Source organism: Aspergillus karnatakaensis (genome assembly GCF_047715665.1).
Source record: "Aspergillus karnatakaensis strain CBS 102800 unplaced genomic scaffold BJY04scaffold_10, whole genome shotgun sequence".
Lineage (NCBI taxonomy): Eukaryota > Fungi > Ascomycota > Eurotiomycetes > Eurotiales > Aspergillaceae > Aspergillus > Aspergillus karnatakaensis.
In genome coordinates this window covers 178,435-199,714 of record NW_027395722.1, presented here as the reverse complement: position 1 = coordinate 199,714, position 21,280 = coordinate 178,435, and the positions used below count along the sequence as shown (strand labels likewise).

The 21,280-nt window shown below is 51.0% G+C and overlaps 5 protein-coding genes across 5 annotated transcripts; 2 read left to right on the top strand and 3 right to left on the bottom strand.

Annotated features, from left to right (window-relative positions):
- Positions 1 to 274: 274 nt before the first annotated feature.
- Positions 275 to 6,721, top strand: BJY04DRAFT_225628 (putative RNA-binding protein; the record flags this gene model as incomplete). Its single annotated transcript, XM_073718244.1, has 7 exons — positions 275 to 547; positions 820 to 1,247; positions 1,468 to 1,708; positions 1,765 to 2,704; positions 2,765 to 3,860; positions 5,087 to 5,456; positions 5,514 to 6,721. The coding sequence occupies 7 exons, from the start codon at positions 275 to 277 to the stop codon at positions 6,678 to 6,680; spliced, it is 4,515 nt and encodes a 1,504-aa protein (XP_073574198.1). The 3' UTR covers positions 6,681 to 6,721.
- Positions 6,722 to 6,725: 4 nt separating this feature from the next.
- BJY04DRAFT_182363 (uncharacterized protein) lies at positions 6,726 to 9,165 on the bottom strand. Its single transcript, XM_073710324.1, has 11 exons — positions 9,045 to 9,165; positions 8,884 to 8,991; positions 8,731 to 8,834; positions 8,415 to 8,676; positions 8,336 to 8,366; positions 8,202 to 8,283; positions 8,115 to 8,152; positions 7,958 to 8,055; positions 7,492 to 7,889; positions 7,260 to 7,425; positions 6,726 to 7,165 (listed from the first exon to the last, which is right to left on the bottom strand). Exons 2-11 carry the CDS (start codon positions 8,912 to 8,914, stop codon positions 6,969 to 6,971), a joined length of 1,407 nt encoding a protein of 468 aa, XP_073574197.1. The 5' UTR covers positions 8,915 to 8,991; positions 9,045 to 9,165; the 3' UTR covers positions 6,726 to 6,968.
- Positions 9,166 to 9,688: 523 nt separating this feature from the next.
- On the top strand, positions 9,689 to 12,734 carry BJY04DRAFT_215350 (plasma-membrane proton-efflux P-type ATPase; the record flags this gene model as incomplete). The annotated part of the gene is made up of 4 exons (XM_073715452.1): positions 9,689 to 10,114; positions 10,170 to 10,400; positions 10,451 to 12,554; positions 12,604 to 12,734. 4 exons carry the CDS (start codon positions 9,689 to 9,691, stop codon positions 12,732 to 12,734), a joined length of 2,892 nt encoding a protein of 963 aa, XP_073574196.1.
- A 1,260-nt stretch (positions 12,735 to 13,994) lies between these two features.
- Positions 13,995 to 18,183, bottom strand: BJY04DRAFT_215349 (EF hand domain protein; the record flags this gene model as incomplete). The annotated part of the gene is made up of 6 exons (XM_073715451.1): positions 13,995 to 14,024; positions 14,085 to 17,365; positions 17,424 to 17,621; positions 17,701 to 17,824; positions 17,887 to 18,044; positions 18,171 to 18,183. The coding sequence occupies 6 exons, from the start codon at positions 18,181 to 18,183 to the stop codon at positions 13,995 to 13,997; spliced, it is 3,804 nt and encodes a 1,267-aa protein (XP_073574195.1).
- Positions 18,184 to 18,799: 616 nt separating this feature from the next.
- BJY04DRAFT_182354 (tubulin alpha chain) lies at positions 18,800 to 21,110 on the bottom strand. The gene is made up of 6 exons (XM_073710323.1): positions 20,695 to 21,110; positions 20,592 to 20,632; positions 20,457 to 20,483; positions 20,275 to 20,350; positions 19,249 to 20,203; positions 18,800 to 19,195 (listed from the first exon to the last, which is right to left on the bottom strand). The coding sequence occupies exons 1-6, from the start codon at positions 20,717 to 20,719 to the stop codon at positions 18,970 to 18,972; spliced, it is 1,350 nt and encodes a 449-aa protein (XP_073574194.1). The 5' UTR covers positions 20,720 to 21,110; the 3' UTR covers positions 18,800 to 18,969.
- Between the last annotated feature and the right edge of the window lie 170 nt (positions 21,111 to 21,280).

Below are 21,280 nucleotides of genomic sequence, written 5' to 3'. Positions count from 1 at the left end.
CCGCCCCTCTTGAGTTGTGACTCCTTACATCAGTCGCTATCGGAGGATACACCGCCAACAGCCACACACACTCTCTCTCTCGGGTCTTGTACTTTAATATCGAGCCCCCGACCTGCCTGCAGACCTTTCCAGAGCCTGCTTCCTCTGCTCTCTTCCTCAATGCTTAGGTTCCGTCGTCCAGACTGTATTATGACATAGCTGACATATGCCTCGCTCTGGCCCTTCCGATGTGTTAGTCCTATAAGAATTATTGCCCTCCAATTGCCCGCCCACCATGGCCTTCAAAAACGGACTTAGTGAACGTCTCGATGAGCTTCGATTTCCCTCTCCCCGCTCGCCGCCCTCGGAGACCCCGTTCCCCGGTTATACTTCGCTTTCCCCAGGTCACTCGAACTTTGGTTCGGCATTTTCGCGCTCTTCAGGCGACGTTCGTGCGAATCTCCAACGACGTTTTACTACAGACGCAAGCAAGCTATCATCTTGGAACTATATGAATCATGCCGCACCGGCCCCTCAGATGCCCGATGCTCTAGATCTACTTTCATCGGTAAGCCCGCCCCAGATTACAATTATACCTCCGCCCAGAACTATACACCTTGAGGCCTCCCCAGCATATTGTCAAGCAGGTGTTCTGAGAATAAACTTCAAATGACCCTCCCTTATTGTGCTCCACACCTATTCACATTGTTCTCACCTGACCCGCGGTGTTACACCCCACCCTCTCTTCTTCACTTCTATTGTTGCCTTCTCGTCACCCATTCATCACATACCCCTTGGTCTATGAGACTCTGAATTGGATTGTCGCTCATTGTTCTGCAGTTTGAAAAGAAACGGCAACACATTGAATACATGCGAGAACAGAAGCGGAGATTCGAGGAAGATATGAAGCTTCTGGACCTGCAACACGAGAGGGAACAGCTGGAGATGAATCAGCTTGCCAAAGACCTTGCTAAAGCGGGCATTCCTGGACCTGTTAGTGAACCTACAACACCTCCTGAACGCGAGAACGGCTTTCCAGGTGCTTTCTCTCGACCCACTCGCTTTTCAACATCCAGTGTCACGTCATCTCCTGGCTTCTTCAACGTCTTCGCCTCCTCTGTGACTAGTCCCCCAAGCCAAGCGAACCACGACTCTGTTCAAACTCCATTGAACCGTTTTGCTGTGCACTCAGTTCCCGGTTCTCGTAGGAACTCAGAGAAGGAAGACTTCGGGAACGAGCCCACCTCACCGTTTCGCCCTGGACCATCGTAAGTGGCTTTTTTGTCTGCACCTCCATTTTACCCTCTTACATTGCCCCTCGCTTGATACCTCCCGATTTGTGTTGCCATTTTTCAGCCGAAATTCACTTGTCTGCGTTCACTTCAGGCTATCCAGTCAATTCACCTCAACATTCTTCTGATCTCGCCTTATTCTGGAATTTCCTTGAGATTGTGAATGACCCGTGTTATTGACTACTCTCAATACTAGAATTCACCGATATTCCATGCCATCGTCCGGAATGAGTTCCCAGCTTCGATCCAACGCTGGCTTCAACACTTCCTCGGCTCTTGAAAGCTTCAATCCGGCCAAGTACCTCCTCCACCACGACGACGATCGAACCCTGAAGGACGAGGATAGGATTCCTACGCCTGACATTAAAAGTTACCTCAAACTCACAGAAACGGACGACAAGTTTCCCATCCTTTCTCGAAGAGAGGGTTCCGGTTTTGTAAGTTATCATCTTCTTCCCTTGCAGTCAAGCCTCACTTGCTCATGCAGCGACAGCTTTCCGCAAATTCTGACGCTTTGGACCTTGCGAACTCAAAGACGCCAGGCCCAGAGACCTGGAATTCTCATAGTCGCCATCGATCTTCTCATCAGAGCATGCCACAGAACGCTCTAAGTATGTTTCGTCTTGGACAGCTCGCTGGTTCAGCAGAGGATTCTCACCTTCCCGCCGCCAACAACCCCCGACACGTCGCTAGACACTCTCTTGAAGCAAACGTTCTCTTTAATGCGGAAGGTAGTCTTGACTCGGTAACACCGACTCCTTCGAGTCGCCCTGCCCCTCTACAGTCGTCGTACTCTACGAACGACCTACCTACTGTCAAAGGCGATAGCTTCAATCCTGCTATCACCCCTCCGAAGACGCACGCTGAGCAATACCATCACCAACACAATGCCAACTTAGGCAGAGTCCCTCCTGGTGCTATGACTCCCCGTCAGCAGAAGGACTCGCCAGAACGCGAGGATGTGAATCCCAGAGGCGTACAGCCCACCATACTTCAGGCCAGTGCAACCCCATTTGGTCCGCAACTAGGCGCTACAACATCAGGTAGCACAGCTGTACCACAGACTTCCCTAGCCGGCTTCCAACCTCCATTCTATGGGTACGGTATTCAACCATTCATGGGAGCGCCAATGCAGGTCAACGGTCAATACAATGCTCCATCTCCATACGCAGGCTATCCGTCGTACGGGAACTATCGTCTCGGCGATAACCAAGGCAAACCTGCGGGCTCCCGCAGGAATGCAGATGGTGATTCGGCTCAGCTAGCTCGCTTCACAAACTATCCCCTCGAGCATTATCGCGGAGAAATTTACAGTCTTTGCAAGGATCAGCATGGATGTAGATACCTGCAAAGGAAGTTGGAGGAGCGCAATGTGGATCATGTTCAGATGATATTCGATGAGACACGTTTACACGTTGTTGAACTCATGACCGGTTTGTCTTCCCGGTTCCAACCAATAAACCAGGCAAACAACTAATTTATCTGCCGTTTAGACCCGTTCGGCAATTATCTTTGCCAAAAATTGCTTGAATACTCCAACGATGAGCAACGTACTGCTCTCATCAACAGCGCAGCTCACCACCTCGTACAGATTGCTCTAAACCAGCATGGCACAAGGGCGTTGCAAAAGATGATCGAGTTTATCTCCACCCCAGAGCAGACCCAGACTGTGATCTGTGCCCTCAGAGACCATGTTGTGGAATTAGTCCAGGATCTGAATGGCAATCATGTCATTCAAAAGTGTTTGAATCGACTCTCTGCGGAAGACTCGCAGTTCATCTACGATGCGGTTGGTGCTAACTGTGTTACCGTTGGCACTCACCGACACGGCTGCTGCGTGTTGCAGCGCTGTATCGACCACGCGTCGGGAGAGCAGAGGGCCCGTCTTATTTCTCAAATCACGAACAACGCATTTGGTCTCGTTCAGGACCCATTTGGCAACTACGTTGTCCAATACATTCTCGATCTTGCTGAATCGCACTTCACCGAACCTCTCTGCCATGCCTTCCGTGGCAACATTCCTGCCCTTTCCAAACAGAAGTTCAGCTCAAATGTGATTGAGAAGTGTCTACGCACCGCGGAGATGCCCATTCGTCGGCAGATGATCGATGAAATGCTCTCCGGTGTGGAACTCGAAAAGATGCTCCGAGACTCCTTTGCGAACTACGTGGTACAAACCGCTATGGACTTTGCAGATGCAGACACGCGTACCCGTATCGTTGAATCCGTTAGGCCTATCCTTCCTTCTATCCGCCAGACTCCTCACGGGCGTCGGATTGCTGGTAAGATCATGGCATCCGAGGGTTCCGGTCGGAGCAGTGCTGCCACGAGCGGGCAGGTCACTCCCAATGAGATGAACTCCGCTCAACTTCCGGGGCCTCTACAGACCCCTCAGAAGTCGTTCATGTATCAACACACCCATTTTCCTGTTTCTGCGGGCGGCGCACAGTTCGGGAATCAAAACTTCGTTCCCACGTCTGGCACTGGCTCGACCTCGAACACTCCTTCTGGAGCTAGTGAGAATTCTTCTGGGATATACAGTGCTACCGTTCAGCAGCCGAACAGCAATCTTGGTGGGCAGAACCAGATGTATGCGGCATACTTCTAGAACCCGACTCCCGCCCACGATTGCCAGCCCCTGCGTTATTCAATTGTACTCATACGGAAATTATGACGCCACGATCTTTGATGACTTCACGGCTACCCTCGACTTGCTGTCAACACGAGGGTAATGATACCATAGCAAGATCTTTATCTTTTATGCAATCTGTTTTGCATCTCTTGGGTTCTTTTCGTGACGGATTCGGTGCGACCTGCCTTGGAAGCACCTCCCAACTCTGTCTTGTATTTTCCCAACGCTTGGATGCTTCCTTCTACGTCCTTCGACAATGACGTTGAGATATTTCTCGTTGTTTTGTCCCTTCTCGTCCAATTCCCTCTGCCTTTTTTGGCTGTTTGTGACCTGGGCTTTGGGAAGACTGACACGTTTCAACTTGCGCCTCATCGGAAATTCTGAAGTTGTGCTACCCTTGTTGATTCCTGCCGAATTCCATTTCGGAATATGCTGCGTTGTTCTTCGTGCGAGACTTGGTCTTGTGTTCATCAAGCGTTGAACCAAGACATCGCTCTCTGCGGTGTTCCTGCATCTGCTTCTATGCATAGGGGATGATACGTCTATCGTTCCGATATCATCCTTCCCGGTTTTGTCACCAGAACATGCGGTAGATTAGATGTATCCATATCTACAGGCAGCCGGAGATGTCTCTCTTTCTTTTTTCGATCTCCTTTGTTCTGTATTTATCTCTCTTTTTCTTGTACCATCTAACCATAGCGGTAGAATTGGACTTTGCTACAATATTGAATTAGGATCATGAATATTTAGTTACTCCAAGATAGACATCGTAGATCCGCTAGATTCTCTACAGTACTTGCGAGTCAGGACCAACTGATAGTTAGTCGTGGCTATTCAATATATCGAGGCGAGGAGAATCGTTATCAGCACGTGATCTAATCTGTTTACTGATACATGCGCGCGGCGGCGTTGATCTGGAGTTTTGCAAGGCTCCCTTGAACGGTTTCGTAATCTTAATTGCTGCTTTCTATCTGGTCTTTGGAGATTCTGGCACCGGCTTGATCTCTTCATATGCTGCCAAACGAAGTCTCGGATTCCCTGAGCCCGCAATGGCCTTGTCGGGAAGTTCAATCTCGGCAACTTGCAAGCCTCCTCGCGGTGAGTTTCCCCCAACGCCGAAATCAAGATCCTCCACTGGTCTCGAGCGCTGACTTATCAACCTGAACTAGCCCGGGGTCTCTAGCCCTTCTACCATTGTTGTCCATGGTATCTCGGCGACTTGTAAGTCAACTATCGTCAGCAACGTCCTTGCCGCTCTCGAGGTACCACACGCCATCGTCCGGAGTCCAGAATGCATTACAGGCCGTCATCTATTGACGAAGATACTATGGGCCATACTAGAAGCGCTAGGCCGGAGAGACGAATGGGAGAAGTTCGGAAAAGGGAGGTGTGAGCACGTTAGCTCTTTGGCGGTTCTCTTGGGCGAATGTCTTGCTCCAAGTCCTGGATTTGGAAAGGGGGTCGAAAAGTTCGTGCTGGTTCTAGATGGTATTGATAAACAGCGAGAGGCGCCGCCGACTTTGTTGTCTGCGTTGGCTAGGTTAGGGGAAATGGTATGTTGGGGGGTGCTATCTCATTGGAAGAAGGCTAACCGTGCATGTCCTGCGTAGATTCCCCCCCTCTCTGTTGTGCTAATTCTCAGCTCAACGCCTCGTCCACTTTTCCTACAAGCAGTCGGAGTTCCGCATGTCAATTTTCTGCCCTATGCACGCAAGGAAGCGATCGCTATCATTTTGAACGCAGGTGCACCGGCTGTACTTGGGCTGCCGGTGGAGACATCAGTACAACTGTATACTCACTTTGTCTCTGCCGTCTACGACTCCCTCGTTGGACCAACAGCAAGCTCCATACCGGTCTTCAAATCCATATGTGAGAAACTATGGCCTCAATTCGTTTCTCCAATTACCAGCGGCGAGGCTCCGCCAGGCGACAGCGAAGACTGGGACTTTTCTCGCCTCCTAGTCAAAAATCGCTCTCTATTCAGGCGTCAGGGCGAATCCGCGCTAGTTCATCGAATCGTCACTGAAGATACACCTCCACCGAAAACCAACGGCTCATTCTTCAAACCATCATCCTTACTATCAGCCGTCTCAGCACCCTCGCCTCTCCCATCCCTACCATATTTTGCGACTCTCGTTTTGACGTCCGCCTACCTAGCCTCCCACACTCCTCAAAGACTCGACACAATCTTCTTTTCAAAGTTCTCCTCTTCCTCGTTATCAGCACGAAACAAGCGTGCTCACCACCGACGACGTCTAAAAGTCCTCTCCCAAGCCCAAGCCGCCGAACAAGCTGAGGAAGCCCCGGTCCGCAGCAGAAGAGGTAAAGGCAAGCGAACAAAGACTCGCATCACAAAATCAATCCTCGAGTCTGCCTTTGCTACCACCTCCGCCACGACGTCTGCTTCGGGCGGTGGCCCCGGTATCACCGGCCCATCCACTATACTGACCGCCCGTCCATTCCCTCTAGAGCGGCTTATTGCTATTTATCACGCAATCGACCCGAATCCACCTGCGAATCCGCTACGGCTCACTGCCATTGCTGATGCAATCTACACAGAGCTTGCCACGCTCCGCCGCCTACGACTAATTGTACCGGCCGCTGGACGAGCAAGCGGTAGTCGCATGGGACTAGGGTCGGGGGGCGTCAACAGTGGGAATACAACGGCAGATGTTGGAGAGAAATGGTGCGTAAACGTGTCTGGCGATTGGATCGGAGAGATGGCGAAAGGGATCGGAGTCGAGGTTGGAGAGTGGTTGGCTGGTGGTTTGGATTAAAGTCTTGGTTTAATTTGGTGTAGCAATAGCATATATAGGCGTATGGTATAGTGTGGCTTGGCTTGGTATAATTTGTGAGGCAGACATGTGCATGTATGCAAGTTTCGAGACAGCAATATCAATATTGAGCATAATTGTTATAAATAAACTTCACGTCGTTCACCGTTCGCTTCCTCACTCCAAGCCTGACAGAACCCAAGACCTCGAACGTCACGCCCCAATTCCAACGTCCCGTAACGCATGCAGCATTTTCAACTTATCAGATCCCACCTCTAATTCACTTTGCAATCACCAATTCCACTCATCAACTGTCGCCTCAGAACAAACGAGTAAACTTGGCGTCTGCGGTCCATGCGTGGACCGTCCCCCGGCCTCGAAACAAACGGACCGAATCGAATCGCGGTATCGATATCGCGTTAGGGGTGAGATGATTTGTTCTCCTGTACGGAGGGAGAAGAGTTGGATTGTTTGTTCGGTTGAAGAGGCTATTATCATCATAATATATCAGTGAGGTTTTTGGGAGAGCGATATGTGAATTCTGGGTGTAAGCGAAATATAGAGGATGAAGGGGAACCTTACCGCTTGCAAGGAGACCTAGTTCAGGGCTTACATCAAAATCTGGGATGATGGAGGGCGAGGGGTCGGAGAAGGAGAGGTAGGGTACTGTCGAGGTGTGGTGTTTGGCGTTTGGGTTGGGATTGCGTTGGAGGTTGTTGGGTGGGTAGCGGATGTCGTACATTTGGAGCTGTTGATAATAAGCATTCAAAAGCGGGCTTGATACGGTGATGGAAGGTTTTGGCGGGGTTCATACGGAGTTTATACCAGCTACAACAATCCGGTAAGGATCCAGTTTCTTAATTTTCGACACAGCATGTGGATGTTGAAGGCGGGCTGCGCTTCCCCCAGAGCGAGTGTCGTGGAGAAAGATGGTGGAGTCTTTGAGGCCGGCTGCGATTACATCTGGTGATAGCCACTCGACGGCTGTAATGAGGGAGTGTGATGAATCTGTTTGTCGGCGCTTGGTTTTGCCTGTAGGCTTGATGTTATCATTGGGAAACGGCTTCTTTGACAGTGACCAGTAGCTTCCCAGACCCTCGAGGGTGTAGAGGCCGTCGGAGGTTCCGACGGCAAACCGAGGAACATCGCCGGTTGGTGAGGGCGCGGAGCACCAGAGAGAGGATGTGGTGTGAATTCGTATGGGGTGTGAGACTGATATACGTATTAGTGATTGAGCTTTTACCGTCCATGGCTCGGAGTTGATAAGAGAAATATCATACAGAATGGGGGCCAGCGATAGTCTCCGCCTTCATCTGGGTCGGGGAGCATTCGTGGCGCGAGGAAAGAATCGCCATTTGGACCGCTGTCCATCGTCGCTCTGGTCTAGTTAGCCAAATTGAGCAGGCCGATGGATAAACTTATGGGGTTTGGTCTGACAAGAGATAGCCAGTGTGGCTAAGAGCGAGTGATGAAAGCTACAATCGTTACTGTTTGGAGCCTCGGGACGGTCTTGGCCCGACATACCCTATATGGTTCCTTGAAAAGGAGGCGCTCCATAGTTCGATTGTATGTCCACTTCTCCTGATCACAATCAGGAAAGCAAACACTGAGCAGAGTCGCGTCAGAGTCATCCTCGCAGAGAGCAAGGCTGAACTTACGACACTGACGACTCGCCTCCACGATGTCCGCCTGTGTACTGTCAGCTTATGATCAGAGGAATAAAAGTATAGCACATACTAGCAATCAATATCCCAGATCGCGGATTTCGCACTATTTGCTTGATGGTATACTGATCCGGCCATGGCTCGAACTGGTGCAGCTGATTTCGGCGAAATTGGCTTGCGTAGGCCAACCCTAACTGCTCATGTTCGACAGACCTCGGTGCAGGAAGTACTCCTACTTCCCTCTGAGCTTTCAAGAGAGGATGCCGCAAGCTTGGTGCTCTCTTGATCGTTTCCTTCTCACACCTTCGGACCAAACGAGCGTTGCGTTGGCGCTTCTGTCGGGACTTTAGTAATGACAACCATTTCTTGAGAGGCAAGAACAACACAACCTCTTCGTCAACGCGTTTCCGCTTCACAGCATCTTGAGAATACTGAGCCTCTGGGGCGGCCTTGTGGTTCGCCTGGATTTTGAAGTACTTCTTTTTCTCAGGATCTGTAAGCGAATGTCAGTGATGTTCCGCGCCGAGTCCAAAGCACAGTACCATAGTAGAATCCTGGAATTTCTCGATTCATGGTTTTGAGATAGGTTTATCGCCGTTTCAGGAAGTGATAAGGTAGAGACTACTATTGTAAAAACCCTAAAGTAAATACTGGCTATAGTTAGTACGTATTCGCAACCGATCTGGTAGGGTTCCAAGCATACAAACCGCGTTGCTGTGTCTCCGGTCCACAGAGCACACAACATGCTTATCCGTTAAGCAATACAGCGCACAACAGTACTTGATGGTCACCAGTCTCCAAAGCACACGTCCAGGACACTTTCCAGCAACGATGAATGGATTTGAGAGTGTTTTGGATTCTTCCGCGTCAAAGCTGCTTTTTCCTCCCGTGACGTCGATATTGGTTTATGTCAGCACTGACCATGATGTGATTGGTCAGATACTCTCACTACTAACTACCGTAGGTAGTACTCTGTACTGGGCAGGGCATCCTTCATGTTATCCTCCATCCTCTCACTTTTGGGCATCGAAAATGAGCCATTCTTGGAAAGAGATACCCTTTGACTTCCTCAATCTACAGCAACACGAGGTCAGGATCTAGTCAATGGAGTGGGATCAGAGCTCGGATATAAGAACACGGATGGAACGACATAACACCGGATCGCTCACGATCCTGATGGAAAGCTCGACCATTTCGAGCTCTTGCCCGACAACTATTTCCTGCCAACTCTAGTATGGAAGCCTTCCAGCCGTCTCTAGACTGATGCCTTGAGTATACGCCTCTAGCTTTCACTGCTTTGCCGCAGAGTATATTGCCTACTCCTGCATCTTTACACACAGCTTACCAATGGATACGCCGAACATTCCCTCTACAAACCCTTTTAGGGGCCCTGGGGTCGTTAATGAGCAAACAGCCCAGACGGAAGCCACCGAGACGAAGTCGGTCCACATCGCTCAAGAAAAGGCGCCATCGATTGCTGACCCTGATATCGACGATGAGGACGAGAATGGGAGTATAACCGTCCTCATTAAAGAGCTGGAAGGTCTTGAGAAGGTTAATGTCACCAAAAGTGTGCGAAAGAGCGTGGAATCTGTAGGACACGGCCATTATGGAACGGACGAGTACGATACCGACCTCACGACCGGTCTTACGTCGGCGGAGGCCTTGGTTCGTCGAAAACAATTTGGCCCCAACCAATTGAAAGAGGAAAAGGAGAATCTATACCTAAAGTTCCTCTCATTTTTTGTTGGGCCTGTTCAGTTCGTCATGGAGGTTAGTGACACTCCTTGACTAGAACCCCTCATCCCTTTGGGCTAACAAGATACAGGCAGCTGCGATACTGGCCGCCGGACTAAGAGACTGGGTCGACTTTGGGGTTATTTGTGCTCTTCTCTTACTCAATGCCACAGTGGGCTTTGTTCAGGAGTATCAAGCTGGTTCGATTGTGGATGAGCTCAAGAAGTCCTTGGCCCTCAAGGCTCTTGTGAAGCGTGACGGAGAATTTGTTGAGATAGAGGCCACAGAAGTCGTGCCTGGCGATGTTCTCAAGATTGAAGCGGTACGTAATCCTTCATATTGTCACCGAATCAGTGGGCTTACTTTTGTTAGGGCACGATAGTTTCCGCCGACGGCCGCGTCAAAACAAATAATCTCTTACAAGTCGATCAGTCCTCCGTCACCGGTGAATCTCTGGCCGTGAACAAATGCAAAGACGAGGTTTGCTACGCATCCTCTGTGGTCAGGCGAGGGGGTGCATCACTCGTGATTACGGCCACCGGGGACGATACTTTTATGGGGAAAACAGCAGCGCTAGTCAAGTCCGCGTCGTTGAACGCTGGCCACTTTACGGAAGTCCTCAACCGGATTGGTGCTGCCCTTCTCGTCTTAGTCGTATTTACGCTGATCATCGTATGGGTCTCATCCTTCTACCGTTCGAATAACATCATCACCATCCTCGAATTCACGCTAGGCATCACGATGATTGGGGTGCCTGTTGGACTTCCCGCTGTCGTTACTACCACCATGGCTGTAGGGGCTGCCTATCTAGCGCGAAGGCAAGCGATTGTACAAAGACTTTCCGCGATCGAATCGCTTGCGGGCGTGGAAATTTTATGCTCAGATAAGACCGGCACGCTAACAAAGAACAAACTTTCACTTTCAAATCCCTACACAGTGACTGGAGTGGACGCTAATGATCTCATGCTTACGGCCTGCTTAGCGGCCACAAGAAAGTTGAAGGCCATGGACGCCATCGACAAAGCTTTCATTAAAGCCCTCCCCAATTACCCAGTTGCTAAAGAGGCTCTATCACAATACAAAGTCCTGGAGTTCCACCCGTTTGATCCTGTCTCGAAAAAGGTCACAGCTCTAGTACTGTCTCCGGAAGGTCAAGAAATCATTTGTGTCAAGGGAGCACCTTTATGGGTGCTCAAAGCTGTGCAAGAAGACCAACAAGTTCCAGACAGCGTCGAGAAAGAATATACAAGCGTAACGACAGAGTTTGCGGAACGCGGCTTTCGATCTCTCGGAGTTGCTCGAAAACCTGCAAATGGTCCATGGGAAATCCTCGGAATCGTCCCATGCTCTGATCCTCCACGAGATGATACTACAGCCACTATTAATGAAGCGAAAATGCTGGGGTTGAGAATCAAAATGCTTACCGGGGATGCTGTAGCAATTGCTAAAGAAACTTCACGCGAACTAGGGCTTGGAACCAACGTCTACAATGCAGAAAAGCTCGGTCTTGGAGGTGGGGGGACCATGACCGGGTCCGAAGTCTATGACTTCGTTGAAGCAGCAGATGGCTTTGCAGAGGTATGGCCTCAGCATAAGTACAATGTTGTGGAGATCCTACAGCAAAGAGGTTATCTGGTTGCAATGACAGGAGATGGTGTCAACGATGCACCATCACTCAAAAAGGCAGACACTGGCATCGCTGTGGAGGGTGCTTCAGACGCTGCTCGATCTGCCGCCGACATTGTTTTTCTTGCTCCAGGCTTGTCGGCTATCATTGATGCTCTCAAAACTTCCCGCCAAATATTTCATCGTATGCATGCATACGTGATATATCGAATTGCGTTATCACTGCATCTTGAGATGTTCCTCGGTCTATGGATCGCCACCATGAACGAAAGTTTGAATCTGCAACTCGTGGTCTTCATTGCCATTTTTGCGGACATTGCAACACTGGCAATAGCATACGACAACGCTCCCTACTCAAAGACACCGGTGAAATGGAACCTCCCTAAACTCTGGGGCCTATCAGTCATACTTGGAATCATACTTGCTCTGGGCACGTGGATTGCACTCACCACTATGATGGCTGCGGGTGAGCATTCAGGGATTGTGCAAAATTATGGGAAGCGGGACGAAGTTCTATTCCTCGAGATATCCCTGACGGAGAACTGGTTGATCTTTATTACCAGGGCAAATGGTCCCTTCTGGTCTTCGTTACCCTCATGGCAACTAGCGGCAGCCATCCTGGTGGTGGATTTGGTTGCCAGCTTCTTTTGCTACTTTGGTTGGTTTGTGGGCGGACAGACGTCGATTGTCGCCATCGTTCGAATTTGGGTGTTTTCTTTTGGAGTCTTTTGCGTCATGGGTGGGGTTTACTTCCTCTTGCAGCGCTCTCGGACATTTGACGATCTCATGCACGGCCGGTTTTCTTTTTCAAAGGGGCAGCGTGTTGGCAAGCGTGACCTGGAGGACTTCAGTAAATCTTCACCCATCATCTCATTTTAATCTGAGCTAATCATGAGCAGTAGTGAGGCTGGCGAAAATATCGCAGCAGCATGAAAACTGCTCTCTGAAGACTGAGAATTCTACCGGTAAAGAGAGCGAGAATGGCGGACTGGAATCAGGAGTCAAGAAGTTTGAGGGGCATTCTTCGTGAACAGTGTTAGAGCCGGAGTAATTATATATGGTGTACATTGTATTGTTAGGTTTTTATTCTCCGATGCTCCTCGAGTATCTGGTCAGAGGTGCACTAGCATCCCTGGAAGGTGGTATGGAGATATTGAACCTTCGGATGATGAGGCCTTAGTCGATACATTGAATGTTATCTTACGTTTGTTTTTCATTCCCACATTCAGATTACCTCAGATCGCTGCTGGACTGAACCCTTCAATAGCCTTTGGGTTGCATGAATCCTGGCCCCGGCATTTCTTCGAGTCTTCTGTGTGCTTGCCCCTGCAGCTCTCACTACCAAATGACGGGGTTTAGGTGAAACTTGTGAACATATTTTTGAAGACCAAGTACAGCTTACATTCAAGCCTCAATGTTCAAGGACCGATACGGCGGAAGGCTCATGCAGACTCGGATTCGATAAGGGAATTCGGTCCCTATCCAGAGCTTGCAGCGAAAGCATAGAAGCCTCTCGCTCAGCATATCCCGACGCCTTGTTTGTTTAAGGAGTCAAACCTCCTTGCACACTGCCAGGAGAAAAGAAGAGAAAAGATTCCTCGCTCCCGGTCATCATGATTTCAAACTCACCACACGTCTTTCTTCTCATCAACAAAATACTGGTGACCGGTGGAATTCTAAGGTTCAAACTTGGGGAAATGCAGTTACACGGTTGAGTTGAGCCGCAGCGTCGCTGGGGCAGTCGGACATGTAAATAATGTTCCTGGCGCGAGTTTTAAGGGAGGGGTGATCTGTGGGCTTGTTCAGGATGGGGAAAGGGGTGTACCTCTAGAATACATTATGTCCTCTCCAGAGGTGCTGCTTCTCTCCCTGTCAATCATATACATACACTAGGAGATATATAAAAATTAATCTGATTAAAAACCGCCTGACGTCCCGGCGTTCTCGCGGTCTCGTAGCTCGATCCTAGATTACATCTGGTAGCCGTACAGGAAGTTCGTGGAAGAATCAACCGATTAACCAGTCGATAGAGTCGAATGAGTCCAGAAGGGGATGCATGGATGGATATACATGACATATGCAAAGTAGCAAATGGGGAGTGCAGGAACAAAATACAGTGAAGCGTGCGTGGGTTGAGTGAGGGCAAGTTGAGTAAAAACAAGGCTAAACTCAAAGCAGAAGGAAATATCGAGGTATTAGACTATGTGCATAGGTAGATGGGTGGGGGTGGGTTGTTTGAAAGGTAGCCTTAACCTAAGGCCGGGATAAGTATCATAATGGTAAGAAAAGATCAAGCTTTCGAAGTGAGATGGTCAATGGCCTGTGCGGGAGAAGAGATTATTAGCTAAATCCATCTTTGTACTGAAAGATGAAAGCATACCTTGTCGATGTTGTAGTCGAACTTTTCTAGAGCCGAAAGGGAAGCATCACGTGGGAAGCCCATGCCGGTCAACCGCTGGAGGTTTGGGTCATCTTCTGTGGTATTCTCAAGGGCCCAGCCAGGAATCTTCGATTCGGGGGAGGCGGCGGAAGGAGCTCCGCTGGTCGCTTCATGAGCGGGTTTGGCATTGTCTAGAGGGGCAAAAAGCGCATCCCAGTCGTGGTTTTCTGGTTTCGCGCTAGGATTCGCTGCACCTGAAGACGAAGCGGCGCCGACGCTCTCATCGAAGCTGAAGAAATCGGAGCTTGTGGTTCCGGCATTCCTCTGCTTTTGGGAAGGCGAAGAATCAAACGAGAAATCAAAATCCATATTGTCCTTGCGGGTCTCGGAACGAGAGAAATCGTCGTCATCGTCGTCATCGGCCTCCTTCGCAGGTGCAAGATTCAGCCCAGAGAAAGCAGCTTCGAAGTCAGGTGCTTGGCTTCCGGCTGGAGTTTGGGCGGGTGGAGGAGACGCCGTTGTGGTATCGTGTTGAGCCTCTCCGCCGACTATAGGGGCACCGGTACCGGATTCAACAGAGTGAGGAGCATCCGGTGCAACAGTTGGGTCAGCCCTGTTGGGGAGCAGTCCGCTGAACTCCGGCGGCATGTTTCCTGAACCCTGCCTTTCGGCACTCTCATCGTACTTCGGAGGGCTTGGCTGTGACTCCGCCGGAGGGGGAGGGGCTAGAGGAGAGCTACTGGTTGCCCCTGGAGTTGGGAATGCAGCAAGCTGTGAGGGTTCAATCTGATCTGACTTGGACGGTGCATGAGCTTGAGGGGGGAAAACCGGGGTAAAGTTATCATCGAAGCCTAATTGGCCCTCGCTGTCTGTGCTATCATCGTCATCATCCTCGTCATTGATCTCGCGAATAGGCGGGAACTCTGATTCAGGGGCACCGTTCGTCTTTGCCGCATTGGGGCCCTTCATTGCAGCGAAAGCTTCCTCGAAATCGTTGTTCTGTTGGGATTTGGACCGTTGGTGCGCTGGCCCACCGAAAAGTTCGTCGAAGCTAAGGTCCTTGGCTTTAGCTGGCTTCTCTTCACTTCCCGAGGAAGTTCTTGTGCGTGAGGGGGTCTCAAAGGCACCAGGGATCGCAGGGAATTTCTCCTCAGACTCATCGAATGGTGATGTAGAAGCAGCACGGGCTTCACTTCCACCAGCACGGGAAGGTGTTCCAATGCTCGACGCGTCATGAGTACCGAATCTACTGCCTGGGGGAGAAACTTGTGTAGAGGTTGTTTCAGAAAGTGCTGTAGTCAAAGGAAGAGCATTGGGCGTCATCTGCCTTGACAGCGCAGGTGGTGGTGGCTCCGAACCAAATGCGCCAGCAGACGAAGGTGGAGGTGATACTGAAGGGGTCGGAACGCCAGACGCACTTGCAGACCTCACTGAGTCCGTTCGGGACTCAGCACGGAATGAGGTTGGCGGTGGAGGTGTCACGGCTGGTACGGGAGCGGCACCGAAGGACGGGCCGAAAAGGCTGTCAAAGGTGCGCTGTTGGTCATTTGAAATCTGCGGAGATGAGGCATTGTTGTTCTCGCTCGAACCAGTCACGGTGCGTTTGAAGAAGGGATTAGTGGTCTGGCTAGTGGTCGAGGCAGCCGGGCTTGTCACGGCAGGAGGGCTGCTGACAGGGGAAGTGACTTCCCCAGGCTCTGTTGGCTGTCCCTTCGAGATAGTGTCAATCTCTTCCTGAATCTTATCCCGTTCTCCCTCCACAGTCGCTAGTTGCTTCTTGTTGATTGCAACAAGACCCTTCTGCTGACGTGCTTCAGAGCGACTCTTTTCTAGGGCAGGCTTCAACTGGGCAACTGTTGCATTGGCCTCGCGAATCTTCTCCTTCAGGTTGGCGTTCTCCTGCTGGTCAGCAGCAAGCGCAGCAGTGACCTGGTTGTACTGGTTCTGAAGATCCTGTCTACTTCCTTCAAGCAGAGCATACTCTGACTGCAGCTTCGTAGTTTCAGCTTTAGAAGTTTTTAGGCGCTCTTCTAGAGCCTTATAATTCTTGACCTCTTGCTCATACATTGTTCGCGCCTGGGCAAGGCGAGTCTCAAAGTCACGCTTTTGCTGAGAGGTCTGGGAGAGTTCTTGCTCCGTAGCAGTTCGCTTCGTCTGCACATTCTGCATCTCGTTGGCGAGAGAACCGATTTGGTTGGACAAGTTGGCTAGCTCGGTAGTCTCCTGAGTCAGCTTACTGCTTTCTTCAGGATCATTGTCTCCAAGAAGATCGTCAGACGGTTGAGGGGGGGACCGAGCCGCTGACGGAACAGACGAGGCGCCTGTCATCTGAGGCTGCAGGCTCTGACCAAAGGTAGATGTTGGAATGAAAGGCTTGAAGGTACTTGCGCTCCCGGGTGGGGAGGTTGGCCGCCCTGGTGAGCTCGGTGTGGCAAAAGGCGCATTGGAGTTCCCTGTAGATTGTGCAATCTGAGCGGGCGCGGATGCCACGGGCGCTGCTGTGAATGAGTCGAGGCCAAAAAGGTCATCTGCAGCAGTGCGGATAGGAGCGAGGGGTTGAGGTGCAGCTGCGACAGGAGCCGGAGCTGGAGCCGCGAAAGGTGAAGCCTGTGCGGAACCAGGCCGGCGCATGCTGGGAGGGATTAATGCTGGTGGTAGGGTTTGCGGGACGATTCCTTTGTTTGTGAACTGCTGGCGGATCAAGTACATGGCAACGGCAAATTCGTCCCTCGTCAACTGACCGTCAGCATCAATGTCCGCGAGGTCCCAAATCTGGGCAAGGGTTTCCTCAGGTAGCTGCGCCTTAGTGAAAAAAGACACAGCTTGGTCACCACTGATTAATCCAGACTTTGTTGTATCCACAGTGTTGAAATAGTTGTCAAATTGGAGCTTTTCTTGCGGAGAGATAAGCCATTCGCCGCCCGTTGATTGTGCAGAGAGTGGGGACCCAAACTGCACCCTGTTAATCGGACTTTGAGTGCGCTGAGGCCCTGTGAACTGCTTGGGAATTGCAGGCACGGGTGGAACGTCGAGTCCGGGCCGTGGACCACTCATAGATGGGCGACCGCCTCGCCTAGCAGCAGCCTCGTACAAACCGGGAGGTAGGGCTTGAGGAATACCTCTCATTGCGCCAGATTTGTATGAAGTGAGCAAGTGCATCGCGATGATGAACTCGGTGGAATCCAGTGCGCCTCTTTGCTTGGTGTCCGCTAGGTTCCATATCCGACCAAGAATTTCATTGGGAAGCCTCGCACGCTCAAAGATCTGTTTCGCAGTCTCACCTGTTGGCGAAAGATTTGGTGTTAGTGCAAACCGTAGGTAGAACGGAGAAGGGCTTACCAGAGATGGTTCCGCTTTTGACAACATCCGACTTGTCGAAGAGGGAGACAAATTTATTCACATCGTCAGGGTTCAGTGGAGGAACTCTGATTGGTGCTCCAGAAGCCGGTTGGGGACTGCTTGTGCCGGCGTCGCGCGGAGAAGGGGTAGGGGCGGAGGTATCAACGTGAATTCCATCGAACCTAGGTAGCGGACCAGCTATAACCGATTAGCATCAAGTCAGACCCGCGGCTTAGGTGGAAGTAGACGTAAGCGGCTGCTCGGAAAGATCACTCACGTTGTGAAGCCAGTTCCTCTGTAGGCGCGCGACCAGCCTGGGCGTGTCCGATTAAGCGCAATACGACACCGAACCCAGAGGGGGTCAGAAGACCCCTGTTCTCTCTGTCTGCAATTTGCCATATCTAGTGAGGCAGAGCACGCGGTTAGGCAAAAGCATCTTGCAAGGTACAACGGTTTGACATACCAATCCGAGGGTATCCGGGGCAAGCTTGGTCTTCTCAAAGAACGGAACGGCAATCTCGCCGGTGATGACACCGAGGTTTGTTGTATCGGCAGCTTGGAAGAGTTGATAGAAGACTCGCTTCTCCTCGGCCGTCAGGTTTAAATTCGGTTGTTGGCGCCCTGTTGAGAGGAGTAAGCATCCGTTGATTTTGTGGGCGATACGCCGCTATCCAGGCAACTCCAACTGCCTCCTGAGAGCTCGGGGGTCTCCCCGCGATTCTGCAGGTCCCAGGTGTATAGACTCACCATTATCAGCCATGATGATAGCTCACGAGGAGCAAAAGACTCCCGTATATATTCCAGCGTTCTGAGTGGGATAGTTGTGCAAAGCCGCAACGTCAATGGAGGTCGCTCGAAGAAGCCACGGGCATAGATGGACGGGCCAAGGCGACAGCAGCTGTTTTGGGAGGTCGCAAGCTAAGGGATGGCTGCGGGTTGGGGGATTTGGGACGGTGCTCAAGTACTCAACGAGGTACTGTCAAGTACTGTTGAAAAAAAAAAAAGAAAGAAAAAAGCTCGCGACCGCGGAAGGCAGAGGGTATAAAAGTTAGTGAGGTGTAGACTGTCTGTCTCCGAAGTTGGACGGGGAGCAGGCGCCTCTTAGTGAATGATGTCGAGGGGGTCTGACGGGCGCTGACGGCTACCTTGGCTGGGCGGTCAGTGTCAACCTGCCCCTACGGAGTACGACGGGACAATTTCCTAACTAAAGTTATAACCTGTTCCTGTTAATCATAGTACCTACTCCTATTTACCTATATCTTCAGTCTCAAATCAACTTGAATCTTAGCATTAATACTATCTTCTCTCTAATTACGAGATGCTGTAGTTAATGATGCCTACTAACTTAGTTCGTAAAGAAACTGAACAAACACTGGTTCATGTTAACGAGAGGTAAATTTTCGCTGATTCAGGGATATTAAAAATATATCAGACAGAATAACCACATGTAGTCTGTATTAAGCCAAATTCTCCTATTTGCATGCGGCCAGAGTTTCGCCTAGACTAGCGCCTGGCTCCCAATAGCTTCACTAGAGCAGCATTACATTTAGTACTCGACTTCACCCTCCTCCTCCTCGAGGGAGTCGCTGGCAACTTCCTCGTAGTCGCGCTCGAGAGCAGCAAGGTCCTCACGAGCCTCAGAGAATTCACCTTCCTCCATACCTTCGCCAACGTACCAGTGGACGAAGGCACGCTTGGAGTACATGAGGTCGAACTTGTGGTCGAGAGCGGACCAGGCCTCAGAGATGGCGGTGGTGTTGGAGAGCATGCAACTATCATCGTATTAGCTTTTTGACGTTCGTCTAGGGGAGTAACTAGAACATACACAGCGCGGTTGACCTTGGCGAGATCGCCGTTGGGCACCTGTTGAGGGGGCTGGTAGCAGATACCGATCTTGAAACCAGTAGGGCACCAGTCGACGAACTGAATGGTGCGCTTGGTCTTGAGGGTAGCGACAGCGGCGTGGGTCTCCTTGGGGACAACATCGCCACGGTATAGCAGGCAGGTGGCCATGTACTTGCCGTTGCGAGGGTCGCACTTGACCATCTGGTTGTTGGGCTCAAAGCAGGACATGGTGATCTCCTGGACGGAGTTGGCCTCGTGGGAAGCCTTGTCGGCGGAGATGACGGGGGCGTAGGCAACGAGAGGGAAGTGAATACGGGGGTAAGGCACCAAGTTGGTCTGGAATTCGTTGAGATCAACGTTGAGGGAGCCATCGAAACGCAGAGAAGCGGTGATGGAGGAGACCACCTGAGCAATCAGGCGGTTAAGGTTCTCGTAGCTGGGGCGCTCAATGCCGAGGTTGCGGCGGCAGATGTCATAGATGGCCTCGTTGTCGACCATGAAACTGCAGTCGGAGTGCTCAAGGGTGGTGTGGGTGGTGAGGATAGAGTTGTAGGGCTCGACAACGGAGGTGGCGTTCTGGGGAGCAGGATAGACGCAGAACTCGAGCTTAGACTTCTTGCCGTAGTCGACGGAGAGGCGCTCCATAAGGAGAGCACCGAAACCGGAACCAGTACCACCACCAAAGGAGTGGAAGACGAGGAAGCCCTGAAGACCAGAGCAAGAATCCGCCATGCGGCGAACCTTGTCTAGAACCTGGTCGATCATCTCCTTACCAACGGTGTAGTGGCCACGGGCGTAGTTGTTTGAGGCATCCTCCTTGCCAGTGATCAGGTTCTCGGGGTGGAAAAGGCTGCGGTAGGTGCCGGTGCGGACCTCATCGACAACGTTGGGCTCAAGATCGGCATAGATGGTACGGGGAACGTATTTTCCTTGGCCTGAAAAGACATAACGTGTCAGAATAGCACGATCATACAGATGATCGCGTGTAGTATGGTTGTATGCGTACCAGTCTCGGAGAAGAAAGTGCTGAAACCGTGGTCAGGGTCTTCCTGCTTGCGTTCTTCGGTCAAGTATCCATCAGGCTGGAAAGTCAGTTAGACCGCTATTCACACTGCCGGCATCATGGCGAGAGATTCGAAAGCCGGGAATACGCGTAAAATTCCTTCACCAGAGGCAATTGTCACATACCTGGATACCGTGCTCAAGGCAGTAAAGCTAAAAAAAATCGCATCAATAGTCAGCACTCTCCGCCATTTTCACATTCCTCAGCCCCAGCCAATTTTTCTCCCCCCTCCTCCAGGATAATTTGACGGCGTGATTTACCTCCCAGCAGGAATTGGCGATCTGGCAACCGGCCTGGCCGACTGAAGAGCAAAAGTCACGTTAGCAGTGCAACCAAGCGAGGGGCACGGGTCACAAAACGCACCGTTCAAACTGATAACTTCTCTCATTTTGTATCTGTGGGTTGGAGAAGGGAATTAATGTTAAGAGGAGATGAAATAATCAGAGAGAGGAAAATGAAGGAGAAGGAGAAGGCAGAAAACGAACAGGGCCCAGTGGACGATCTGGAGTTCTGGACGGGCTGCTTCAGGGGTAAGGTTGGGTAAATAGACGGGAACCACAAATTGTGAGGGAAGAGAGATACGGGGAGGAACAACAGAGGGGAGAGAATTGGAAAACGCTGAGCGATCCAAGGAACCGGTGGGAGCGCCGCGAGACTTACTATTGGCAACGGCGACTTTTAGCTTGCAAAGCAATTGTCCAGGTTTTCGGTCAATCAGACAATCCAATTTGCTGGGAATTGGATTTTTTGTTGTCTTTTTCGTTTATGCGCTGTCAACAGGGCCTCTTTTGCTGTGCTGGTGGAAGTGTTGATCCGTCCATTTTGGGTCGCGTTCGACGCTACCTCTTCCTATTGGCTGTTGCGGACCCGCGCTGCTCTGGCGGTGAAGGCTGATTCAGCATCACAAGTCACGTGTACCATAATGAGCTCAACAGCCTCAATCTATACT

What these genes read in the sequence shown, in the direction of transcription:
- BJY04DRAFT_182363 (XM_073710324.1), bottom strand. Translation starts at nt 8,914, where the DNA reads ATGAATCGAGAAATTCCAGGATTCTACTATG. An exon ending in AATTCCAGGATTCTACTATG is followed by an intron (nt 8,835 to 8,883) that starts GTACTGTGCTTT and finishes ATTCGCTTACAG; the next exon opens with ATCCTGAGAAAAAGAAGTAC. An exon ending in TTGTAGCTGGTATAAACTCC is followed by an intron (nt 7,426 to 7,491) that starts GTATGAACCCCG and finishes TATTATCAACAG; the next exon opens with CTCCAAATGTACGACATCCG.
- BJY04DRAFT_182354 (XM_073710323.1), bottom strand. Translation starts at nt 20,719, where the DNA reads ATGAGAGAAGTTATCAGTTTGAACG. An exon ending in TCGCCAATTCCTGCTGGGAG is followed by an intron (nt 20,484 to 20,591) that starts GTAAATCACGCC and finishes GATTTTTTTTAG; the next exon opens with CTTTACTGCCTTGAGCACGG. An exon ending in GCCAAGGTCAACCGCGCTGT is followed by an intron (nt 19,196 to 19,248) that starts GTATGTTCTAGT and finishes ATACGATGATAG; the next exon opens with TTGCATGCTCTCCAACACCA.